At 40.7% G+C, this 27,300-nt stretch overlaps 1 protein-coding gene across 2 annotated transcripts; it reads left to right on the plus strand.

Moving 5' to 3' along the window:
* Positions 1-5,600: 5,600 nt before the first annotated feature.
* On the plus strand, positions 5,601-26,880 carry LOC126997089 (core histone macro-H2A.1-like). Of its 2 annotated transcripts, none has more exons than XM_050858147.1 (9): positions 5,601-5,756; positions 7,042-7,148; positions 7,527-7,688; positions 8,108-8,240; positions 14,487-14,590; positions 15,538-15,718; positions 16,093-16,267; positions 16,472-16,636; positions 19,553-26,880. In XM_050858147.1, exons 1-8 carry the CDS (start codon positions 5,705-5,707, stop codon positions 16,632-16,634), a joined length of 1,077 nt encoding a protein of 358 aa, XP_050714104.1. In that variant the 5' UTR covers positions 5,601-5,704; the 3' UTR covers positions 16,635-16,636; positions 19,553-26,880. The 2 variants fall into 2 exon arrangements, with proteins under 2 accessions (XP_050714104.1, XP_050714103.1); XM_050858146.1 differs by lacking the exon at positions 5,601-5,756 and adding an exon at positions 5,837-6,286.
* The last annotated feature ends 420 nt before the right edge of the window (positions 26,881-27,300 follow it).

The raw sequence follows: 27,300 nt of genomic DNA on the forward strand, positions 1-27,300 counted from the left end.
ATTCCCTGCACACTGAGGCACATGATACTACCACCACCACCACCACCACCACGAGCTCAGTGCCAACAGCGCCACCCCCACCCCCCTCTCCCTCCACCACCATCACCACGCCCCTCCATCTCTTATACCTCACTACCTTCCTTTCCAGCTACTAGTATACTCCTGCATCCACGTCAACCACCACCATCACCACTATCACCTCCACCAATACCACTCTTTCCCCCCGGTTACTCCTCTGTCGTGTTATTCCAACCTCCACCAATCCCACCACCACTGCCACCACCCGCCCATCACGCCCACGCCCCCCACCTGCTGCACCACCGCTGTAAACACACTTGACCTCACTGTCTCCGTAGTATCTGGCAATATCAATCCTCCAGCAGCACATAATTGTACGGGAGTGACTCGTTTCTCGTCACCTCGCCGCGTAACAAGTCCTCGGTGTCCGTTTGCCGTAAGCAAGAGCCACTGGAATGTTTAAGTCTGAGGCCACGGCTGCCCGCTTTCCGTTTTCTGTCAGATTGGCTGCACTAATTTTAGCCTGTGCATGTGGGTGGATATCCACTACCAAGCGTCATTAAGCTTCAGCAATTGGCCGTTCAAAGGATAATAATTTTTGCAGTTCCGCTCAATAAGTGTCGGGAATTACGTATCGGTGTTATGTATTATTTGTTGTCATGCCACAGGATACCTTGAGGACGAGGAAGGGAATAAGAATTAAGGGATTTTTGTCTCATCCCCAGCAGCAGCAGTCATTACTATACAGCACATCGAAGGGCCGTTACCAACGTCCTCCACCCCTCTGTGTGCTGCTAGCGTACTCCATCCTACTTCGGCAAAGGTACTAATATCATGACCAGGTTTTCTGTCCGCACTGACATCTACAATATGGATTCCCACTCCGTCACTCTAGCATTCTCCCCTTCAGCCTCAACACCTGGGGGCTTGAGGGCGTCAGTACGCTTGGAGACCCAAATTATTTCCTAGTTGAGTTATCATATTCTTTTTTTTTTTCTTTTTAGTTTCTCCGATTATTGTGTACGTGCTTATAAGTGTTCATTAAAATATACTAAAAAATAAATGAGTAAGAAAATAATTACTATAAAATCAATACAGTTTGACAGGCTGATTTCGTTCTCTATCTACTTTGGAGGTATTGGAACCTATGCCTTGATATTTCTTTTCATAAAATACATGAGTAGACTGCAAATCAGTAGCAGTTTCAATCCTGTGGGTCCATTGGTGTGCACTGGTGAACTTTCTGAAAATAACCACTGCACGTATTCCGCCACAGTAATACATAATACCTATCAAAAAATCAAGTATTTGACTCCGAAACCCAAAGCTGCAGCTAAATGTAGAAAAAGCCTCAGCTTGCAAATAAAAAATGAAAAATGAGCAAAAAATATCAGAGCAGATAGAGTTTGAGGGTTCGTATTTTGCAAAAATAATGTTTTGAGAAACGAGTATCAAAGCTTATCTTGTGTTTCATTTTCTGAATGTATACATGCTCCTCATGAGTGCAGAAGCCAGGATTTTTAGGCCTTTTCCAGCCGCTAAGGGACTTCACCCCCGGGGCATTCTTGAAACACTACGTCACCAGACAGGGGTTTTGTTTCTCCAGGGATGGACCTCTCCCCCACCCTCAGTCTACACACACTTGTAGAAAGAAAAAAAAGAATAGTCGATGAGACAGAACATAAACATGAGCACAAGGCGACCTGTCAAAGTCACGCGCGTCCTCCCTCACGTCAGCTCTGCACTGAGGCTCATCAAGGGAGGCGGTGGCCGAGTGGTCAGCGTGCGGGTGTGGTGAGCCCGTGAACCTAGGGTCGAGTCCCAGCAAAACACGCTGATTTTTCAATCCATCGCCGAGTGGCGGATGGTCACTCACATGCTCCCCAGGTCTTCAGTCAACCGTAACTTCAGAGACTTCGTTCAAGTGAAGCACCGGGGGGCAGCATGGGCCAAGCAAGAGTCATATATCACGGCAGCCACTATAAATAATATTTGCCCGCGCCACTACCTGGCTGGGGCCTTTCAAGAGGCCCCTCAAGAGAGCCTACCGGCGCTACAGGCAGCACATAAGAAAAAACTATTACTACTGGTGGTGAGTCTCTCTGACGTCATGTTGTCCTATATTTTCATAGGAAAAAATGGAGAAAACCGGTTAGGTAGAAAAAATATAGAGAGGTAAGTAGCACTGCATCATTCAGAATGTATACAAACCGATTTTGCCAGATACATTTTTAGGAAAACATTTATTGAAAATATACAAAATGCCGAATGATGCCAATCTATTGGGGGGAATGTACCCAATTTTTTCAGATGTTTTCAGCATTTCAGCCAATTATTTTTTTAGCTCTTTAAATGGTCTCCAAACGTACTGACGTCCTAAAGCTTCGTAAATTGGCCGGATTTTATTTGTATCTTGAAGGGTTGCGAAATTATTTGTAGTTTTATATACCAAATTTATTACATATATATACAATGATGTATATGATTATGGAAAGCTTTCATCTTATATATTTTTAAGAAGAGCTTAAGCCACTGTTATGAATGAATGTACTGATGACTGCTTCTTATGAGACTTGACTTGAGTTCATAAAGATCGTAGTTTATGTAACAGCACGTAATTTTTCATCTTTGCTTCTGACATTTTTGTAATCCTCATTACGATTAGTAACAAACAAGGCAGATATGAATTTTTTTCTGATGTAATCTGGTTAACGTTACATATTCCTACTTACACGTCCACAGACTTCATTTTCTGGGTTGCTCTGAACTGTAGCATAGTAAACTAAAGCAGGAATTTCGTTTTGAGTCTGTACCTGACAAACTACTTTTCTTCATCGTAAACACTGTAGTTCCTTGAATACGAAAGTTAATGCGAAAGTTGTTTTGATGTTTATGATCGTCGCTTAATGAGTGTCTACATTCAGTAACAGAGCTTTGGCTTCAAGAGTAAGACTGAGAGCGTAGATTGCAATGATAACAGTGACCAAAGTGGCTGCAACAGATACCCCAAGAAGATGAGGGGTGACGGTGGTGGCGTATGTATCCCTCCAACACGTATTACGCCACAAAGAAACATTCTGCATATTCACATTGTAACTTTTAAACCCGCGACACTGAGTCTCAGAAACACTGCTCCTGCCCGCGAGTCCTGGGATGATGATGTTGTAGATGTGGAGCGTGGACCGGCGGGAATGTGTGAACTCAACTTGAAGCCACTGGGAAGTGTTAATGTCCTTCACGTCTTCGTGTGAGAGGATGTTAAAGCCTCGGATCACACTGCCGGGGTTGCACTCATTCAGCTCCAGAGAGAATTCAGCAACCCACGAACGGGACTCCGGACGCAGAAAAATAATCGCATCTCTCACATGAATAGACGTTTGACTGGTCAGCTCCTCCACATCACAGCCCACCGTCACTCTACCGCCGCCCTCAAACATACACACACGGCGATACTTGAAGGTGTGACTCGTTGCTTTTTCGCCTCGGGACATCTCTTTCTTCAGGAGCTCCGCCAGGTTCCTCCAGACACCGGGATGTAGGTGTTCTTGACCTCTCAGTGGGGAGAGGGAATCTCTGGTCACATTCTCACACTGAGGACCAGAGGCAAGGCACACATTCTTACCTATGCTCCAGACACAGTGACTAACTGAGGAGAACATATGGACACACCCGCCAGTCCTTGAGGCCCTCCGGAGGGCATCGCTGAGTGAAGCCTGCTGGCAATGCTTAAATATCCCTTCATCGTTGCTTGTATGCGGAATTTGCTGCTGGGGTGGCCTGGGTGTGTTAGTGGTGAAGGCCAACCCACCACAAAACTCTCCCGCAAGTAGCAGAAGCGTAAGGGTGACCATCAGGGGATGCTGTTGCTGCAGGTACTGGCAGGGGAGCGCGAGCAACACCAAGACTGGCATTTCCCGGTACTGACAAAAGCCACCGGATGCTGCTAATCAAAAGAGGAAAAATCTGTTACGTAAGTCATGTTTTTTTTGTTTTTTTTTACACCTCCGCCTGTAGCGCCGGTAGGCTTTCTTCAGGGGCCTGGTGGTCGGCCCAAGCCCGTCATAGCGCAGGCAATTTTTATAGTGGCGCCAATTATGCTTGGCTCATGCTGTCCACCGGAACTCATTCTTGATTCACTTGGACGGTTTCTTCTACAGTCCGGGTTGATGGGTGGTCTTCAGGACAGCATGTGGTAGTCTTAGGCCACTCGGCGGTGACTGAAAAATCCCAAGTGGTAGCGTGGGGATTCGAACCGACGTTGTCTATGGCGCGATGAATGGCGGCCCCGCACGCTAGCCGCTCAGCCACCGCCAGGGGCGTGTTTAGGACCTTGAAACATTGGGGGCTTAGCCCAGCTCGAAATGCTGGGCGGTTGGAGGCGAGAGAAGCGCGGAGTTTTTAGGGTAATTCTGAGGCCTCTCTGACATACATTAGGGCCAATTTATGTTATTGTCTTTAGCAGTAACACTGAAAATATGGCGAGTGTGTCATAATAAAACTTTCAAGGTCATTACCAAATTATGGTAGAGCATAAGCACATTTAAGCCCTTAAGACTGATGTATCATACATATAGATGCATTGTAGCCTACAGACAATTTCTAGTCTTTTAAATTTTTTTTTCTCTCTCTCTTGCATTTTCTATCTTTGTCACACACACACACTTCTTAATTCAGTTGTATTTTTTTCCTTGCCTTCCTTCTATCAGTTTCCTCCCATCTTTTCCCTCCCTCCTCCTCCCTCCCTCCCATCTTTTCCCCACCTCCTTCTCCCCCCCTCCCGTCCTCCCGCCTAATGAGGGTTCGGACCTCCGCCCACTTCTCAGCCACTGCTCCGCCTTCACCTCATTAATTTTGACACAAGTAATCCCCAATTTGTTTGTTTCAATTCTTACTGAAACATCTTTTTACCATAATTTCTCCTGTGCCTCTCACTTGTTTCCTTTCTACAATCAGTAACAAAATAAGAAAGAGAAAGAAAGATAGAGAAACAAAGAAAGAAAAAGGGAAAGAAAGAGTAATAAGGAAAGAGCGACAAAGAAAAAAGAAAGTAAGTAAGAAAGAAAGAAAGAATATATAGAAAGAGAAAGAAAGAAATAATGAGAGAAAGAACGAAAGAAAGAAAGAAAGGAGAGAAAGAAAGAATTAGAATGAAAAAAACTCAGGGGGGTTCCACACCAACATCGGGGAACTAACCCACAGTGTTTTAAAATAGCGAGTGGATGTAATGTTCGTGTGTGAGACCTTTCTAGACAATAGTGTGCCGGCCAATTACGCTCGGGTGAATGGGTATTCCACCTGGGTGAGGAAAGACCGCTCCACCCAGGGCGGGGGCGTGGCCTTCTGCTACAAGGACACACTGAACGTGCATGACTGGTAGCTTAGGGGCCTTATACGCTGCCGTCGCGTGACATTGGCACAATTAAGCCGAGGTATTATTGTGTGACCACCTATATAGCTTGTATCTTGACGTTGGAGTTTATCCATTCGAGTGTGGTGGGCCTTCAGCATCAAAATTAAAGGAGCCTTTTTGGCTCAGAGCTGCTGTCGGTGTCTGTCGGCTCGGAGGTAGGCGATCCTGTTGAGACGAGTCGCTGTGGGCTTCATCCTGCATGCTCGTGCGTGTACCGTGTAGTACTTCCTCATTGCGTCATGGGAAAAGCAGAAGAATGTGCCTGACTAATATTCGATGAGGTGCTCCGTTAGCGTCTGTGGACGCTCCTACACACAGAGTTGGTCAAGTAAGTGTCGGTGGTCGTGTAAGGCCATGGAGCCTGCCTCGATTCCTGCGGCAGCTTGAATCTCCCGCGAACCCCGTGTTCTGGGAGGGAGGAGGGCGTCTGCTCCATTATCGCTGCCTCAACCCTGCGTGGCGGATCCTCCCCGCGCCGCCCAGACAGGTTCAGGCCCCACACCCGGCACGGCCCAGCCCGCCGCGAGCCCGGCGCAAGGGATCCAAGTAGCGAAGGCCTCAATTTATCCTGGCCTTCTACCGCAGTTTATGCCAGGCTTGGAGGCTCTTCACTGTGGTGGCTAATATCGATTTCATTCTGTAGAATTTTAAGCAGTGTACTGCTAGACGTGGAAATAATGTCAGCCCGGGGCATAGCCAAGAAGCGGCAGAAGAATGTGAGTAAGTCTCAGCGAGCCAACGTGCTGTTCCCGGTGGGCCGCCTGCACCGCTACATGAAGGCGGGCCCGGGCACCCGCAGGCTCAGGATAGGCGTCGGGGCGCCCGTGTACGCCGCGGCCGTCATCGAATACCTCACAGGTGGGGGCTGGGGCGGTGCGGGGCTGCACTGCCATGGTGTGATGTCTTACTGCCGTGAGCCTGCACTACCACAAACATGTCACTTCTAGTCATTATGTATTTTCCCCACCACCTCGTCAGTGGGAGGTGTCAGTAACTTCACTCGCTGTAGGCAGCAATACTGTTAGGTTTTCAATACTTGCCACTAACGAATATCCTTCCTCGGTGATAGCCTACTCCTGTTACAATCAATAACAGTTTGTGCTTCAGTCATTGTCTGTTCCCAGTTTTACATTGAAGCTTCTACAAGGGGTAGGGATTGTGTGTGATTGTTTCATAACTTCATGGCACTGTTACAGACTTATTATCCACTATTATTGGTAACTACTTTGTGACAAAGAAATAACATTTCCTTCAGGACTAACTCGCATAAAGCTAAGAAACTTTTGTCTAAAACTGTTTAGTTGTAGTGATGTGACAGCTATTTATGTAATACTTTGCTAAGTGACAGTCATCCTTCTCCCTGAAGTAAATTTTATCTTAGCTTTGACATCAGGCTGAGTGCACTCTTCTTTATGCTTGAGGTCATTCACTTGTGTGATATCCATCATATTTATCCTTTTCCTGTAATGGCACCCCAGTTATGTAGTAATTCTTAACAAGCTAAATATTGAATTTACTTACATGGTTACTGTTGGATTTCAGTACATGTACACTTCCCCAGCTTCTCTTGAGCTGTGCATATGATTTACTGTATCCTACCTCCTCTTCCCTAGCGGAGGTGCTGGAGCTGGCTGGCAATGCAGCACGTGACAATAAAAAGTCCCGCATAACCCCCAGACACATTCTGCTTGCCATTGCCAATGATGAGGAGTTGCATCAGGTGAGACAGATTTGCATAATTTTGTACTGTGCCGACTGGTTACTTGTTTCAAGAGTAATAAAGCTCAGAACAGTATGCATATATGACATGACAAATAGGCAGTTGACATGGCAAGCTCAGTGAACTGTAACATAAGTTAAGGTATTGGGGGCATACACATAATTTCTGTCTCTTAAGAATTCAGAGTGTAGTTTTCAGATTGTAGCATTCTGCCATCAAACTTTGGATGGTTAGGATTGTCAGACCATTGGAATTCAGGCTAACATCCTTTTTTCTGAGTTATGTAATGTTAGTCCCTCAAAGGGCAAATTTCAGAGAAGTAGATTAAAGTATATGTTATTCTTATATATTATTTATTGCCTATGCTGTGGGTGGCAGCTGCTGCGTCATGTCACCATCGCATCGGGTGGCGTGCTACCCAAAATCCACCCTGAGCTACTAGCCAAGAAGAAGGGTGGCAAGTTCATCACAGGCGCCAACACACCCGTCACTGTGCCATACAAGAAGCCCATCGCCACTAAGCCACCAACTCACAAAAAGGTAAAGAACATGATGTGGTGCAGGAAGGGCAGTGGGTATTGGTTGAAAATGCAATTCTTGAAGCATTTTATCTGACATTAAGGACTTTGTTTTCATAAAAGAACAGTTTTACCATGATTTTTTTCCTGTATACACTTGATTATACCATAAACCTTTACCATCTTTTTTTTGGAACTCCAACAACCATTGACATCTTAGGAGTGATGAGTTTTTATTGTCATTCACAAACATGATGCAAGTAAGTGGGTCAGGGCATAACAAAAGTACATAATGAAATCACCCTAATATCAGATAGAGGACAGCATACTGTATTTTAAGTAACATATCACTTGCCACTCCTCTCATAAATATACTCAAGATAATAATTGCTTCACCCACAAGCACTATATTTCCATTATTATATGTGTGACCTTCCCCAGGTGACCACAGCAAAGATGAATGGCAGTGTGATGGGAGCCTCAGCTGCAAGTACTCCCACCTCTGCTGCTGCCACTCCTGCCTCCTCCACACCACCAGGCAAGACCCCTGGCTCCCCTGCCAGTGTCACCTCAGGTTAGTGAGTGCTGTCCTCCTGCCCCAGTGCCTTTCCATTCACTATCATGTTAAAAAATTTCATTTTCCTGTTAATGCATACCTTCATACCTTAATTTTTTTTCGTATTATGTTGTGCATGTCTCCATATGTTGTACAGTCATACCCCGTTGTATGATATTAACCCCTTTTGATAGCAAAAGTTTTTCTTGGGAGATCCCCCTTGAATGCAAAAGTCAGCAGAAAATGAACTTTGAAACTGAGAAAATGTCATAAAAGATGTTTTATAGAAAATTTAGTGGCGCACCCTGCTGTGAAATCCGTTTCTTTCTAGGTTGTCACATTTGCCTGGAATTCCATGATTCCCAAAAAATTCCAACTTTTTACTGGTGCGACATACATAAAAAATTATTGAAGACAAGTTGCTCATTTTATCATGATGGAGTCTGTCAAATATAGTTTATAATCTTTGACCTGGAAATTTACTGCCTTCAGAGAGCCAGTTGCAATGAAACAAAAAAAATGTGATTTTTGTAGTTTTTTTCATTCTGGAATGAATCTCATTGAATAAAAGTTGTAGGAAAGCATCCTTATAACTCTACTGTGAAGTCAGATTATGATTTGGACTGACCATTTGGCTGGAATTCCATGATTCCCCCAAAACTCCAACTTCTTACTGGTGCAACGTACAGGAAAATTTATTGAAGAAAAGTTGCTCATTTTATCACGATGAAGTCTGAAAAATATAGATTATAATCTTTTACCCAGAAATTTACTGCCTACAGAGACCCAAAGTTGCTGTAAAATTCGAAAAATAATTTTTGTAAGTTTTTGTAGTTTTTTCATTCTGGAATGAATCAGATTGAATAAAAGTTGTAGAAAATCATCCATATAACTCAACTTTGAAATCAGATTATTATTTGGACAGACCATTTAGCTGGAATTTCAAGATTCACAAAAAAATCCAACTTCCACTTCCCACTTCTCTGAACTAGATATTGGTTCATCTAGAACATCATGTATATCAGTGGAGGGGTCAAGACTACGCTTACCACGCACACTATGAGCAGAAACTAAAGGAACACTGCTGAAAAAGGATGGCTGAGGGAACAGAATCGCCCTACAGACGCCATGATGCATAGGCAAGAACTGTAGACTATTTTTAGCACAGAATGGTGAGAGGGGACATCGCAGAATCAAAAGAGGTGCCAGTTAGTCATTTAGCATCGACAGAGATTTAGTTACGGACACCCTTCAAATTCCAGAAAGCTTCTCACTCTCCGGCACTTGCGTCATGCTCGTTGCCCACATCTGATAGAACTATATGACACCAGCGGCATCATTGTCATTAAGGGGTTAATTGGTTCTAAGAGCCATGCCATAACCTGTGTTTTTTTAAATAATCCGAACATAATGCAATAAAAAAAATTACTGAAAACACTATAAAACAACTCACAAAACACAGAAAAGCTACTGTGCATGTGTATATGTACCATGCTATACAGCGATCCCTCGCCATATCGCGGTTCACTTATCACGGTCTCACTGTATCGCGGATTTTTAAATTGTATCATATCGCAGATTTTTCATTATATCACGGAATTTTGCAGTTTATAGGTATTTTTATATATTTATTATTTCAAATATTTTTGCGGTAAAATAAGCATTTTCTTGCCTAGAAAAAATGAGAACAATATAAAAAAAAATAGAAATTTATATGTTGTTAAAATTACGTAGGTTTAAGAGTGTAGAAAGTGTTTAAGAGTACAGGAGGTCCTCAACTTATGACAGAGTTCCGTTTCTAACGATGTGTCGTAACCCTATTTTCAATGTAAGTCGGAACACGCCTAAATAAGCACCCATGTCACCCACCTATTTTTTTATTTTTCCTTCACAGCCGATTGTGCCGTTAGGCTTTTCCCTGGTTCACTCTTCCCCCACTTCATTTCTTTCTTCTCCCTCTCCGTCCCCGTATTTTTCTCCTTCCTTCTCATTTCTTTCTTCTTTTCTTTCCCCTCCCAGTTTTTCTCTGCTAATCTCTTTCCCTCCCACTCACTCCTTTTCTCTCTACCTTTTACCTCACCTTTACCTGACCCTCCCTCCCTCTCTCTTCTTTTCCTGTCCTACTTCCTCCACTCATTTCCCTTGTTTCCTCCTTTCTCACACCCTCTTATCTCTCACTCTGTCACTCTCTTCCTCACTTTCTCCTTCCCAATTAGATTATATGAACATACACAGTCTCACACACACGCACACACACACACACACACACACACACACACACACACACACACACACACAAGGAGAAACTAATGTGTATTTGAGAGAACTTGGGCCAGACATCATGGGAATAGCAAAAACAAAACTGAGCGAAGGAATCGTTTTACCTAATCTGGAAGAGGGGAAGTACGATATATGGAGGAGAGATAGAAAAGGGAAGCAGGGAGGAGGGGTGATTTTTTTTGACAAAGAAGGATATTGTGGTAGACAAAGTTGTGTATGGTGAAGGTTTGGCTGAAGTGATTAAAGTGGAAATGGGAAAAGGAATGAGGAAAAGAGAATATGTAGTTGTGTATGTGCTGCCTAAGATATCATCATGGTCAGTGGAGGACTATAACAACATGCTAGGAGATTCTAGAATCTGTTTGGACAACATGATGAAAGAATGCAATATATTAACGATTATGGGAGACTTTAATTGTAAAGAAGTAAACTGGGAAGACTGGACAACAAGGGGAAGTGACGAAGCATGGGGTAATGTGTTACTAAAGTTGATGATGGAGAATATAATGACCCAGGGGGTATCAGATTTCACAAGGTATAGTGGACAGGATGAGCCATATAGGCTGGACTTAGTTTTTGCAAATGAAGTAAATGTGATTGAAAACATTGATTATAACTTACCAATTGGAAAAAGTGATCATGTGGTGATTCAGTTTGAGATACAAGAAGAAAGAGGAGAAGCAAGGAAGGAAAGACACAGAATTGGAGGGTATAATTTTGGCAAAACTAACAACACTGAACTGGGGAAATATTTTGAAAGCACAGACTGGTTCAGATTCGAAGAAGCAAGTGGAGTGGAAGAAAAATGGAATATATTATTAGAGATTTTTACAATGAAGGGGTTAAGAAGTATGGGCCAAAAGTGAAGGAAAATTGCAGGGGAAAAAAGGACTGGTTCAACATGAGATGCAAAGAAGCAAGGAGAAAAAAAGAGGAAGTGTGGAGAAGGTGGAACAGAATGAAACGGCAGAATGTCTGGGAACTATATAAGCAAGAAAGAAATGAGTATACTAGAATATGCAGAGAGGAAAGATTGAATTTCGAAAGGAATATAATAGACAAATGCAAACACCAACCAAAGCTATTTTACAGATTCATAAATGGGAAACTAAAACAGCGTGAGGAAATAACAAAATTGAGTTAATGGCGAGGTGTATGTGGATGAGTTGCAGATGGCGGAAGAAATGAACAAAAGCTTTCAAGAAGTATTCACAAGAGAAAGCAAGTTTGGTGTACCAACTGGAATAGGCCCAAGAGGGCCCTGCCTGTGTGACATAGAAATCACAGTGCAGGAGATAACTAATGAAATGGAGAATCTAGATGTGAGGAAGTCACAGGGTCCCGATAGTGTTTCCAACTGGGTGCTGAAGGAGTGTAGGAGTCAATTGGCGGATAAAATACACAAAGTTATAAAAAGATCATTGGCTGAGGGTGTAGTCACTCTGGACTGGAAAAAAGCTGACATAGTCCCCATCTACAAGATCGGAAGAAGAGACGACCCACTTAATTATTGACCAGTTTCCCTTACGAGCGTAGTGTCAAAAATATGCCAAAGAATTGTGAAAAAGAAATGGACGAAGCACCTAGAGGAAAATGAAATAATCACAGAAAGACAGTTCTGATTTAGGAAAGGAAGATCATGCCTGACAAACTTGGTGTGTTTCTATTCAAGGGTGACAGATGTTGTGCAGGAGAGAGATGGATGGGCTGACGCTGACTACCTGGACTTGAAAAAGGCCTTTGACAAGGTGCCACATAGGAGGTTGATCTGGAAGCTGGAGACAGTGGGTAAATAAGGAGGAGGACTTCTAAAGTGGATGGAGGATTTTCTGAAGAACAGGATGATGAGAACAACTATTAGAGACAGGAAATCAAGTTGGAAAAATGTCATGAGTGGAATTCCGCAAGGCTCTGTGTTGGCCCCAATTATGTTTGCAGTATATGTTAATGATATAATAGAAGGAGTGGATAGCTTTATGAGTCTGTTTGCCGATGACGCTAAGTGGAGCAGGAAGTGGGAAATGGAATTTAATACCAAAAAGCGCAGTGTTATTGAATTTGGAGAGTGGAATTAGAGTAGAGGGACATTATAAGTTGGGTAAGAATAAGTTAGACAAGAAGAAAGAAGAAAAAGACCTTGGAGTGATGATCACAGAAAACTTGTCTCCAGAAAGACACGTGAATAAAATATCAGCTGAGACATACAACCTACTGAGGAACATCAGAGCAGCATTCACATACCTTGATGAAGACATGGTAAGGAAATTAATTGTGACCTTGATACGCCCCAGACTAGAATATGCATCAGTGGCTTGGTCGCCATCACTTAAGAAACACGTTAGAAAACTGGAGAGGATACAGAGATCAGCAACATGAATGGCACCTACTCTGAGCGACCTGCCTTATAAAGAAAGATTGCTGAGGCTGAACCTCCCTACATTGGAAATTAGAAGAGAAAGAGGAGATTTAATAGTGGTGTATAGGGTGATGAATGGCCTAGAGAAATTGGATAGGGATGACCTTTTGATAAGAGAAGAGAGAAAAGAGGAAATGGAAAACTGTTGAGAAAAGGAATTTGTAGAAGAGACATCAAGACCAGCATCCCACAGAGATGTGTGGGGGTCTGGAATGGGCTGGAGAGGGAAGTAGTACAGGCTAAGTCAATAAGCGCATTTAAGGCCAAATTAGACGGAAGTAGTTGGAAAGACTGGACAGCACGAGCATAGCTCTGTTCCTGTAAATCACAACTAGGCAACTAGGTAAGGTAAATACACACAGAAGGAGAAATGGGAAGGGTGTGGGGAGGGAGGGGCAGAAGTGAGAGTCAGGTCATGTCCTGACCGAAGCCCTGAGCTAACTATCCCTACTGCCCCTCCCTCCCCACACCCTTCTCCTTTCTTCTTGTTTTCATCCTCTCTATCTCTCCCTGTTGTATCCACTCCTTTTCCTTGTTCTCCCTTCTTACATCCTCTATCTGTATTTTTTTATCACTCACTCTGTCCCTCTCCTCCTCCCTTTCCCCTTCCGTATTTACCTAATTGTGATATACAGGAAGGGAGGTACGCTCATATTGTCCTGTCTCTGAGTGTTCTTCCGCCCCGCTCAACAAACTATTTCCTGCGCGAAGTTCGTATTTACGAAGCAAATGTCGGAAGTCAAAATAAGAATTATAGAATCATTTATTGGGACAGTTTCGTAACGACGAAACGTCGTAGGTAGAGACAGTCGTAACCCGAGGACCTCCTGTATAAGAAGTGTTTATAAGAATGTGGGAAAGGTCAATAACAGTGTGTGAAAGGTTTATACAAGTGTGGGGAGGGTTTATAAAGCCTTAAAATATATATATATATATATATATATATATATATATATATATATATATATATATATATATATATATATATATATATATATATATATATATATATATATATACATACCATGCCTTAAAATGAGTTATATTCTTTTGCATGTTTACACTAGTTGTAAGGTGTCTGTCGTCATGCCATATGATGACAAACACCTTACAACTAGCGGGAGCAAGGAACTGCATAAGCAATTTTCGACCACGTTTTGGGTTCCATTTTGTATGTTTCTGGTGAGAGGAAGAGTTGCTCTAAGCATTGGTGCAATAACAGCAGTTTGTGGGGGATGGCACTTTGTGCCTTATGGAACTAGGGGCCATCATCATATTCTGCAATTTTTTTTTATTCACCCATATCTGAATTGATTTCCCCCTGAAAATTCAATAATACACATTTCTAAGACTCAGTGAGATTCAACTGTAGAGTGAAAATTAATTATCCCAAGTGAAAAAATGTACAAATTAATTAATCATATCATGTATGCTTTTTTTATGTCTATTATAACCTCTATAATGACTTTTCCCTTTTATACATTAGAAAAGAAAAAATGGAGCAACTTCATTTAAGTGTTTTAATCTCTTTTTCATGATGCTGACCGAGTGTTTACTCCTCATCTTAGGTTCCTCAACACCAGTCAAACTGAGAGCCAAGGGTAAAGACATTGCATCTGCTGGGGGTGCCTTCACAGTCCTCTCAGAAAAGAAACTTTTCCTTGGACAAAAGGTATGACTAAACTTTGCCTGATTTGTGTTGTCAGCTGTAAGTTTTTGGCTTATGCAAGTTGACCAAAATTAGATTTTTGAGTTGGAAAACATACACTGTGGTACATAATGTGTTTTTCCATCTTATGTATTGAGGATTATTTGTTTTTTAAAAAAAAATCATTGCTTACTCAACATTAGAGGTACATGATATAAAATTTTCAATGATAGGAAATTTTGTGCATTCACAGGTATGTAATTGAAGGATGGGAAAGTAACTAAATTTATGGCATAGAATTTTCTCTTACAATTCTGGAGCCCATAGCTAACTCAGCTTGGTCTTGGCATTCAATTTATTTACATATTACTCATATATCTTAGTTTTTATTTGCCCTGGGTAGTCCCCATATTTTAGTGATGTCTGTAATGGCTTAGTTTCTCCTTTCATTCATCCTTTGCATACTTACTTGCTCATGATCACTTATACAGTTACTCTGAGAGGGACGAGGAATGCAACCTTCGCTTATTGTCTGTAGTAGCCATTGCCATTTTTTACAGCAAGTAAGGCACTGGTTTCCCTAAAACCTGATTCTAAACTACTACGTGCAAACCGACAAAGATGACTCCATGGTTGAGTGCTCAGCTTGTGTTGCAAAGGGTGTAAATTTGTGCCTCAGTCACATAATTTTTGTGGTGAAAGAAGTAACTCTTAACACTAACAGAGCTGTATCATCTGAATTTTCCACTTTGAAGTTTACTCATTCCCCTTATAGTCAGTAAGTTGATGACACCTCCCAGTATTAATACTATTGTTATTTTCAGCAGTATGGACATCATCAGCCTCCTATACTGTTCCAACACTTGCTTGTAAATCTCAAATAATCTGGCAGTGACAGGTATCTTAACATTGTCTTGTGTTCCTTAAAATCCGGCATTTCTTCCCTTGACATAGTTCCCTTTCCTTGAAAGTTGACAGTGGTGCAGTCAGACATATCAACAGTTGTGGCAGATGCTGTCGTCCATCCCACCAACGCTAATCTTGACTTCCTGGGTGAGGTTGGTCTGGCCCTCAGTAAAAAAGGGGGCAAGGCTCTCCTTGATGAGGTGCGGGACTTGGCCAACTGTAAGGGTGCTCTGCCCTCCTGTGATGGTGAGTGTGTGTGAAGATGATTGTAGTGTGGTGAACCTTACTACCACCTGGCCCAATTATTAGTTTATTCTCTAATAGCATTCTGAAAATTCATACGTCCAGGTCTTTCAAACAACCCTTCCCCCATTTTTATCGTGTGAAATCTGGGATCCACAACTTTTTAAATGATTTTCTATCTATTTAAATGTGACATTTTCTTGCCTCACATATTCTTTTCGGAGTGTAAATAATTCACTGTAGTTAAGAGACTCATCTGTTGACACCAATGATATGCCAATATTTTGGAAAATTGCCCATTAACAAGACTTGAAGTTGGACTCATTTTGTTTATGCTAAACTTCTACATGAAAATTTATATAATTTTCCAACAACAGCTGCAATCTGTAATGGGTGCAACCTGCCAGCACGATGGGTGATCCATGTCAATGGGCCAACCAATGGAGATGTGGATGCTTTTGACAAGCTGGAACGCTGTGTTCGAAACTGCCTGGTGGTGGCTGACACCCGCAACTTTAAGTCTTTGGCACTGCCCTCCATTGGCAGTGGAAAGTAAGCAAATAAGGAGTGAAGTCATTAGAAACAGTTGAATAAGGCTCCAGGAAATGTCTATCTGTCCTTGCTGGAGAGCATAGCAGATCTAGGTTGTTGTCAGTGAATTAAGCCCTTTCAATTCATGCCATTTAAAAATTCATTAATGTTGATTATTGACTTAAAAGTGGATAATTTTGGACCACTTTATCTTTGTCTCCACAGAGCTGGCTTCCCCAAGCAGCAAGCAGCACAGACTATCATAAAGTCCATCTGTAACTACTTTGTTAATGTGATGTCATCATCCCTGAAGCAGATTTACTTTGTGCTCTATGACATGGAGAGTATAGGAGCCTACACGGCAGAACTGGCCAAGCTGGACTCTTAAAGGTTTGTGTAGTTTGGACTTCCTTTCTCTCTGGTTTTATGAAGAAAAGGTACTTTACAGGCCTTTAGTTTTGACAGATTTATTGGGGTAGCTAGAGGGCATCACAGGTTCATGAGTGGGGGGATGAGCGAAGCAAGCATGCACATCTGGGAGGGTTTCCCCCCCCCCACTTTTAACCCCTTAACAACGTCGCTGCTGCTGGCCTCGTATATTTTTTCTGACATGGACGACGAGCATGACGCCAACGCCGGAGAGCGAGAAGCTCTCTGGAACTTGAAAGGGGCGCGTAACTATGTATCTGTCGATGCTAAGTGACTAACTGGCACATCTTTTACCCCTTAGATGACTCCGTGCTAAAACTAGTCTACAGTTCCTGCTTATGCATCATGGCATCTGCAGAGCGATTATGTTCCCTCAGCCGATCTGTTTCGGCGGCCTTCCTTTAGTTTCTGCTCCTTGTGTGCCTGCTGAGCGTAGTCATAACATCACCACCGATATATGTGATGTTCTATATGGACCAATATCTTGTTCACAGAAGTGTTCAGAGGAGTGGGAAGCAGATGGTCTGTCCAAATCATAATCTGATTTCTCAGTTGAGTTATACAGATGATTATCTACAACTTTTATTCAATGAGATTCATTCCAGAATGAAAAACTACAAAAAAAATTTTTTGGAGTTTCACTGCAACTTTGACTCTCTGTAGGCAGTAAATTTCCAGGTCAAAGAATATAAACTATATTTTTCAGACTCCATCGTGATAAAATGAGCAACTTTTCTTTAATAAATTTTCCTGTACGTTGCACCAGTAAAAACTTGTAATTTTTGGGAATCATGGAATTCCAGCCAAACGGTCAGTCCAAATCATAATCTGATTTCACAGTTGAGTTATATGGAAGATTTTCTACATTTTTTCAATGAGATTCATTCCAGAATGAAAAATACAAAAATTTACCAAAATAATTTTTTGAGTTTCACTGCAACTTTGGCTCTCTGTAGGCAGTAAATTTCATGGTCAAAGATTATAAACTATATTTTTCAGACTCCATCATGATAAAATGAGCAACTTGTCTTCAATAAATTTTCCTGTATGTTCCACAAGTAAAAACTTGGAATTTTGGGGGAATCATGGAATTACAGCCAAATGGTCAGTCCAAATTATAATCTGATTTCACAGTTGAGTTATACGGATGATATACTACAACTCTTATTCAATGAGATTCATTCCAAAATTTTAAAAAAAAAAATACCAAAATTATTTATTGAGTTTCAACGCAACTTTGGCTCTCTGTAGGCAGTAAATTTCCAGGTCAAAGATTATAAACTATATTTTTCAGACTTCATTGTGATAAAATGAGCAACTTTTCTTCAATAATTTTTTCTGTACATCGCACCAGTAAAAAGTTGGAATTTTGGGGAATCATGGAATTCCAGACAAATGTTACAACCTAGAAATAAACAGATTTCTCAGCTGGGTGCACCAGAAAAATTTCTATAAAACATCTTTTATGACTTCTCAGTTTCTAAGTGTATTTTTCAATGACTTTTGCGTTTGGGGAATCTCCCGAGAAAAACTTTTGCGGTTTAGAGGGGTTAAGGGCATTTTGAAGACATTGGGGGTGCTATAGCCCCTTCAGAAATTTTGGCCCTGCTTTACTAGGTCAGATGTATGTGGACAGTGTAAGCATTCATTCCTTTTTAATCTAAAGTTTAGTCTATCTGTATCTGCAGTGTCTTGTCCCTTCTTGGGAACTTTCCCCAAGGGGATTGCCATAGCAGAAGGGTCTGTAACTTTCCATGTTCCAGCACTCATTCTCAGCACATTCAATCCCTTGCCTACCAACTCTCCAATACTCATCCACTTTTTTTCCATTTCAGTGGTGATATCCCCTTAACACCTCCCTCAATCCTGCCTTCATGCTCTATTTACAAAGTCATCCTCATTCATTCTTATCACATGTCTAAACCGTATCAGAGTACCATAGTTCACCCATTCAACCACTCCACTATCCACTCCCTTTGCTGTTACAATCTTACCAAAACTCATACACATTTTTATTACTTACTCCATCCCATCTTGACACACCATATGCACCTTTTACATGCCTCTTCCATTTGGTATACTCCTAAATGTGCATGCCTCTTTGGTGTAGTGGTTAGCATATCTAGCTATGAATCTATGGACCCAAGTTCAAATCCCAGCCTGGGCAGTCAGCGCACAGCCCATACAGCTATTCATCCTCACTTTTGTTCTGGTTGATAAATGGATACCTGGAGAAACATGGGAAAGTAAAATGTAGTAACCTGCACCTCCATGGTTTTGTGGTCAGCATGCCTAGTGCCTGGCAACGACTCCGTGGTCCCCGGTTTCAAATCCCGGCCCAGGCAGATGGCACGCAGCTGTTCATCCTCCCTTTTCTGGCTGGTCAATAAATGGGTACTTGGGGAAATCTAGGAAAGGTAAATTGTGGCATTCCTGGACTTCACTTTGGCCAGTGTCCAAGGGTGATTAGTTCTTACCTACCACAGTCTCAGGGGGTCAATGGTTCGGAGATGAGCACCGCAGCCACGCTCAGCTGTGGTGTATGCACTCACCTTTACTTTGCCTTTTACCTGATGTCACAATAGCCCTCTGTCTTGGGGCGATGGGTTCTCATGCAACACAGGCTCAAGGGCCAGTGAGATGAAGATGACCATAAAGACCATACACAGCTATAGTGTATGCTCCACCTTGCTTAAATGTCACTATTATTTGTGATGAAATATGGGAGGTTTGGTAAAACAAAAATAGTCAATATGCTGCTAAGGGGTTTATCCCTCAACTAAGTATTAAAAGAATAAGTTTATATATATTGAAATAATAATTTGATTTTCCTGTATGAACATCACACTCACTTTTTTTCTTTCTCTCTCTCTCTAGTTGCACAGGAGTGTATCAGCCCCAATACAGCAGCCCCACTGCCCAAGCCAAGGCATTAGAAGACTGCTGCATTGTGTCTGAAAGCCTCAAAGGTTATAGTACAAGACATCCCCTGTGTTTGAACTGCTGAGTTTGAGATTGTTGTGAATGGCTTTAGCATAATACATATTTCGACATGTGCTGAATGCAAGGAGTTCATCTGCACCCATGCCATGCCCTACCATAAGTTTCAGCTGCTTGTGTGGGCACATTGGCTCTTGGATATATGTGGCTACTGCTTGTTTGTGTGTCAGCAGTGTCATTCTTTCACTCTTGTTTGTGGTTTGTTAAGCTAGTGAGCACTGCCCTCCAGACTCTTAAGATTAGAGCAAATGAAATAATACAATTTACTACAAACAAATAACGTGAAAATTAGATCGATTGAAAATTGACATCCATATCAAGTGAAAGATATTTTGAATCACCTTTCTTGTCTTCAGTTTTTGAGAAAGGAAAAAAGACCTTTGAATTCCCAATTATGCAGCCATACAATTGTTTGCAAGATCTGCTGTGGAATTGACTAAATACCTCTAATATTTTAGCTGAATCTGAAGTATGAATGTCAAAAAATACTTAAATTCCAATATTATAAGTTTCCGTTTGAATGTTTATGTGATCTTAATCTGCAAGGGAATGATGGTAGACACTACATGATACGTTCACATGCTGAATAACAGGCTGTGTTGAAACACCCAATGGGTAGCACAGATGTTTTGCAGAGTGCCTGTAGGGCACCATTCCCTTATAAAAGAGGATAGATGCATGGGCACCACATGGCCAGTGGAGGGCTGTGAACTTTTTATACCTTTATTATATAACCTACAACCCATGTACTAATTAATATTCCACTTTAGTCCATTCACTTTACCTGGATCCCTAGCTCCTAGCCGAGTAAGTAAGGACACTGTTGATTGCCTGTTGGAGGGCAAGGTGTCTGACATCTCTGTCTCCCACCACACTAACCTAGGTTCAGAAAATATTCACATTTCTGTACTTACCTCATCTCTTACACTAAATAAGCAATTTTTGTTGGCACCATTGGATTAAGCAGTGATTGTACAACTATAACATAATTTTCAAAATTTGATAGGATAAAAAATTATGATGAGTATAAAACAAAGAAAAACATTTGATTTTATACCATTTTTTACTTATCATCAATATTTGCAGCAATTATGGAGTCAAATTTTTAATAAAACATTTGTTTTCATACATAAATTCCTCTTTAATATGATGGTATTCTCAGAATTTAGATATAGTGCAATATATGAGGAGGCAGTGAAGGATTTTTACTTGGTGTAGACATCAAATGTTATTTTCTTTAATAATACTCACCATAATTTTATTTTTTACCCTATCGAGTTTCAAAAATAAAGTTGTAGTTGTACACTCACTACTTCATTTAATGGTGCCAACAAAATTTGCCTGTCTTGAGTAACAGATGAGTTTATTATAGAAATATGAATATTTTCTGAACCTAGGTAATCTTGTTGAGCAACGGAGGTCGCAGACACACACACACCATCAGCCAATCAGCAGCTTCCTTACTTGATCGGTTAAGAATCTTGCCACTGCTGGAAGGGATCCAGCTTCAGTGAATAAACTCTAGTTATTGGCTGAGGGTGACAGATGAGAGAGTCCTTGAAAAAAAGGCATTTCAGCAATAGGAAAATGAACTTTAAGCATCATCCATCATCAAAATTATGTTATGTATCTGAAGGCCTTTTTTTCTGGAGAACAGTCTTTCTCTGGAAGTTTTAAGTAGTTTCATAGATTTATCTGATATCTGAATATTATTATTCTATTTTCTTTTCAGGCAGTTCACAGGGGTTAAGCATTAATGGCTTTTCTGTTTGTATATATATGTGTGTATGTGGGTGGGTGGGTTTGCTTTACACATGTGCATGCACACATGCTTGCAGGCATGTGCAAGGTAGACATGGGATAGGACTGCCTAACAAAGTAAGTTTTTGTTGGATGCTGGTCAGGACTGTGACTGTGAAGTTAATGTAAGAGTGTTTACATTTAACAAGACAGAAACTGTGGAAAATTTTTGTGATAATTTTATGCTAGTGAGGGCACTGCCCATTTGATCCTTGTTTTGTGATTGGCTGTTGTGATACGTTGTTAGAGTATATCTTTATTATTGTTTTGCTGTTGGCTAAAGTCTTTGTAATCTATTAAGAGCCCTATGAGATTATATTTAAATCTATTATGATTATATAGTACTGTAAGTAATCAATGATATAGTTTTGTTGGATGTTCTTTAAATCTCCTCAGGTACTGAAGGAATGTGTGATACTATGGCATATTTTGTGTTGCAAAATTTCTTTATTGTTAAGTTGTGCTCTTACATTATTGTTAATTTGTGCTCAATTATATCATTATATATTTCTTTGACTGTTGGCTTTTATGCTATAAATGAATTTTATAGCATTTATTTTCAAAGTTTCAATCTAAGATCAACTAGTAGTTGTTGTCAATGCAGGAAGCCAATGAAAAACATAATATCTTGATCATTTAATATTCCCAAGAATGCTGAGCCACCATTAAGGCAAACTTTTAAAGAGCTTTTCAGCATACTTTGTGTTGAGGGTGGCTGCCACTGTTTCATTGAGGCTGTACTCAAACAAGCCAAAGCCTGAGTCAACAGTTTGTAAAATGAATCTGCCTACTTCAAGGAGGGATAATAGCATAAGTTACACATTAGGTAACCTTGTATTAAACCTCACACAATGGCAGCTTATAGGGTGAAAAACAGTGCACTCAACAGAATAACAACACTACAGTTAAATACATTATACAGTGTTCCCTTCTTATTCACAGATTATTCTAAAAAAAAAAAATGAAATGTTCTTAAATATGCAACTTGAATTTTCAATTATTGCAACACATATGGCAACAGTGTTAACAGATGTTATGGGGGGCCAGCGCCCCCACCACCACCGCTGCATTCCTCACTTGCGTGCCATCCTAAATGGTCATCAATGTTGCTAATTTTTTTATTGTCCTCATCACGTGCTTTCACATGGCTCCCAGATGTAGTTTAGTCACATCAAAGACAAATATTAATAGAAAATATATCAAAGTGCCCAAGAGAAGCAGAAAAGTATTGACATTATCGGGAAAAAAAAAATGGTATTTAACAAGCTTAGAAGCAGTGCTAGTATTCACAGTTTTAACCATTTGTGCAGGTGTCCAGAATGTAACCCCCATGAAAAATAAGGGAACACTGTATGCAGTAATAACTATGATGGTAGCAGCATTGAAGAAGTATACTGAAGATTGAAGTTCTGAATTTCTTGATATCCTTGCTTCCTTGCAAGAGGAAAATGTATTGTGCCTTACAGAGCAGGGAAAGGTTGAGGCAGGTCCTGTTGTAATTACTGGAGATTCTGAAGAGGCAGACAGATGAAGACTAGTGGAGAGGGAGGACCTTGCAGTAATGATCTGCTTCACTGCTCTCAGTATGGCACACTACGTGTGTGAAATTTCAGATAGGTTAAGACTTATATGCAAGTTTTGCTTCAGCTATAAGTTCAAATTATGTTTTTATCTGGAAAATGAAGTGCATTGGTTTGGGGAGGCATTAACTGGGCATTAGTTGGTGGAAAACACAGCACCAGAGAGACAGAGCCAAGCAACGGCATTAGTCACTGGCTACTGCTGCTGCTCAGTCATTCAGCGTGTGTTCTATAGCCCGTCAGGGCCCAACCAGACTGCTTCAGGCACTCACTGAGGAGTATTTTTCTCCAATCAGTAGATCTCTTGCACAGTTCACACAGAAGAAATACAACATTTTGCTTTGACATATTTGTGTCACAGGTCTGCCGAGTATTTTATGAAATATTTTGTGGTAAATTATAAACCTATTGGAATATTTATCAATATAATGCTTTTTATAGCCTGGCTGTGTTGAGCAAGTGGCCCTTTTCTATCCAACACATAGATCATCTTTCTGCCTCACAGCGCCAGTGGCTGTAAAACTGCCTTCAGTCCAGCCAGTGGACGGACTGGTGCTGGCAGCTTTGATGGAGAGGGATAGGAGGCAATGAAGATGCAATGCATGGAAGGAACTTTATTCTTCTATTTTGTATACTCACTAACCTCACTGAAATATTATTCTTTCATTATCATCAAAACCCAGCTTCCATTATAGAGAGGGTGCAGGTCAGGCCTTGTAGAACTGGAAAGACGTCTATGTCAGAAGAGAAAAGAATACCGAGTGTATTGACTCACTACCATTCACAAAGAGAACGAAAGATAGTACATAATATTGTTAAAGTAATCACTTTGTTGTTCTATGACTGACTCCTCTACAAGTAGCATACTGGTGAATGTGATGGAAAAGCATATCAGCTTTCCCCCCCATTGTACAGTGTTAGAGATTTCTCAAGGAGAAGGATTCCATTGGTTGGTGCTTGGTGGAAAGAAGTGAGTCTTATCTGTTGGTCTATTCTCTATTGTCAACAGATCATACAGCTACAGTGAACATTATAGTCATGTGCATACTTAAAATATTTTGAACTTATAAAGTTTGTTATTTGTAATATTCCTTGTATGAATATCTTATTTGTGCAACCAAAATATCTCACTAGTGCAGTGTCTTGTGCATTGTTATTTTTCTGAGTTGATGTTAACAGGAACCATTGATCTACTTGCTCATAATCTGAATAACAAGACAGCTCCATGTCCAGATAGTTCATACAGATGTCTTGACCTATGCCAGCTGCCAGTGCTGCACACTGATCTCAGCAAGCATGATGTCATTGTGGAGGTACCCATTGGCACACACCTGATTGTTCCGTCTGCCCACAAGGGATTGGAATGCCCATCATTTCAACAAGAGCTGTTGGAGGTTGGCAGCAGTATTCTAAAGGTCTTCTTACAATTTTCCTGAAGAATATGTGATAAATTGTAAGGAACAGCAGCTAATACAGACCAGGACATCATTTGAATATTATCAAGACCATACAATTCTTCCATTCCATTCTTTTCACTGCTATTTAAAGGACTTGGAGGTTGAAATAAATTGTAGAGGGCCTCTGGCATCCATATTGGTGACCCTGATATTTGTTATAGCTATGTTTTTGCCCATAACATTAAATAAATTGTGATTTAGATGGGTTAGCCATTTTGTATAAGGCTATACTAATGTTTCTTTGATTATCTGTGGTCACCTGTTGCTCTGTTGTGGGCAGTGGCACCCTCAGGAAAACATTTTATAGAGGCAGCAGCTCTGGCCTGAGGCAAAGGTTATTGCACCAATTACTGGCATTGGCGTGGTGTTGATGGGTTATCGATGTCTAACCCCCTGTAAATTTAGCATGTGCTGTTGTTGGCAGCCTTGGCACAAGCCATTGTTGTCAGCTAAGCTTCCTGTGTCTCAATTTAAACCTCCTGGTCTTGGATGTTCTTGTTCAGCTGTTTCTGTGGTCTCAAATTACTCTTTCAGTTTAGTGCTGGAAACAGGGTTAAGTTATGACAGTGATGAGAAGTAATTTTATGCTGTTCATACATACTGGTAATTTACAAAACCTTTAATGCAAACTCTGTGGAATTTCAGACCTTTTCTCTCACCTCATCACACGTAATTCTAATCACTGTCATCTGTATACATAGCATTTAATTATAGCATATGCATTGTTCTTTCAATTATTTTTATCCCATGAGGCTGCATCACATCTAATCTAGACTTATTTAAAGAAACATCATGTTCATAAAACTGAGTGCAAATTCCAGACTTGTCCATTAAAAACAACAGTTTATAAGTTTGAAGTGATGACACTGCAAGATACAAATTTTGTAGTAGTGCTGTTCTCTCATAGCACTGCAGAGGGAGTGAAGCATCCAAAGGTCTTGCTCTTAGTGACTGCTGGAGACCTTAGTAAAAAATAGACAGAGACTGACAAACTTGCATCTTAGCGATTGTAAAGAGTGGTAATTGACAAAAGAAAAGCATCAAGTTTTCCTTGTGGCAGTTACTGTCAATGATATTTTATTGCCACAGGTAAATACTCAAACCTTATCAAGAAATACTAACAAACTGAGAAGACACACAAACACAAGCCGTATATCACTTTACTTATCACTGTTTATTCTCGCTGTGCATGGACTGTATCTGTCTATTGTTTGTGTGTAAATACCTCAATCATAGGGTGTCTAGAAATCAACAGAGCAAGACCAAAGACCACTATGCATGGAGAGCTGATCCTGCTTACATGCCAGACTCAAGTGTAAATATTATCACATTGCTTGGAGGACTTTGACCCTCTTAGATTTGATTTATATCTCTTAAAAGCTCATACTGTGCAAGGTTATAAAAAATACAAACCCTAAAAAAACAAACCCTCTGAATTGCCATCACCTAAGAGACATTATAGTTGCAAAGACTGGTAATCTTCTGCCTCATTAGTAAGTGCTGGGATGCTAGACAACGAATTATTGTTTTCTTACAAAAATGATGTTACCAAGATACAAAGACAAATGTAAAGAAAAGGAGAGATTACAAAATCCTGCCCCAAACACTTAAAACATCTTGTAAATAGAGCTGTATACTACCAATGGCCTTCAGTTAACAAATATGAACTTAAGGTTTGAATGTCAGTTTGCTGAAATTGCTTTTAACTTAAGGCTGTACACTTCTTATTTCCCGAAGTGTCTGCTATTATTGGGGTAAAGTGAGGAGCCAAACTAAGAGCAAAACAAATTTCTTTAATCAAAATACCCCTAAAATGCTGTTCCTATAAATGATGATAAAATATACTGAGAAATAAGCATCAGTTTTGGTCTGAACTGAAAGGTTTGTTATGTATGGATTTTATGCATTAACCTTAACTTCTTTCACGTGTGTGTTTTGGCTGGATGGTACTATAGTCCTGTGGCTGATCCTCAGATATAAGGTACATAATGGGAGATTTTCAAAGCAGTTTCTATGTATAGGGGACAGCAATGTACATCAGTACCTCTACCCTAAGTTAGCCGCTCACTCCAAACAGACACAAAAATTGATGATTGCAGTGCTGCCTCTTACATAGAAGAAGCTTTGACAGTTCCAATTAGATACTTATTAAGAGAACAGATGATTATCTTGTCTCTACTAAAATGTCTTGAGCATCACCATTACTACATTCAGAGATGATTTAATTAGACTTTTTTCCACTGTTCAGTTAGTGTAGGGACATAGGAACAAAAAGAAAAACTTGTGTACATTGTATGTTGGATTCAGAGTTAGGGAGATATATTGTATATTGAAGTTTTTAAGATCATGTAATAAAGAGTGAATTTCATTCATAATTTTCCTTACTCTAGGTGTGTCTGTTTGTGTGTGTGTAAGAGAGAGAGAGAGAGATTTGATTTTATTTGAAATGTTTGTTGACATATTTACAGCCAAAAGGATGGGGCAGATGAGAGAGAAAGAGAGAGAAGCGTCCATGGAATGTGTAATAAGAAGCAAGATTTAAATCTAAAAGTAGTAGGTGCTGAGGAAGATGCATGAGGAGTTGCACCTGCTTATCCTTCCTTATCTTCAGTAGGTAGTTGTGAGAGAATTCCCGGTCGAGGAGTCAAAGGAGGACTCTAGCTGCGTGTGCTCGCTGACAAAGAAGAACTCTCAAAGCCAAGACAAGGAAAACAAACAAACATATCTACTAAAGGTTTCAGGGGCCGTGTTCCCCTGTTTTTCGCAAATAAAACTTTAACAAAGCGTC

Source organism: Eriocheir sinensis, chromosome 11, assembly GCF_024679095.1.
Source record: "Eriocheir sinensis breed Jianghai 21 chromosome 11, ASM2467909v1, whole genome shotgun sequence".
Lineage (NCBI taxonomy): Eukaryota > Metazoa > Arthropoda > Malacostraca > Decapoda > Varunidae > Eriocheir > Eriocheir sinensis.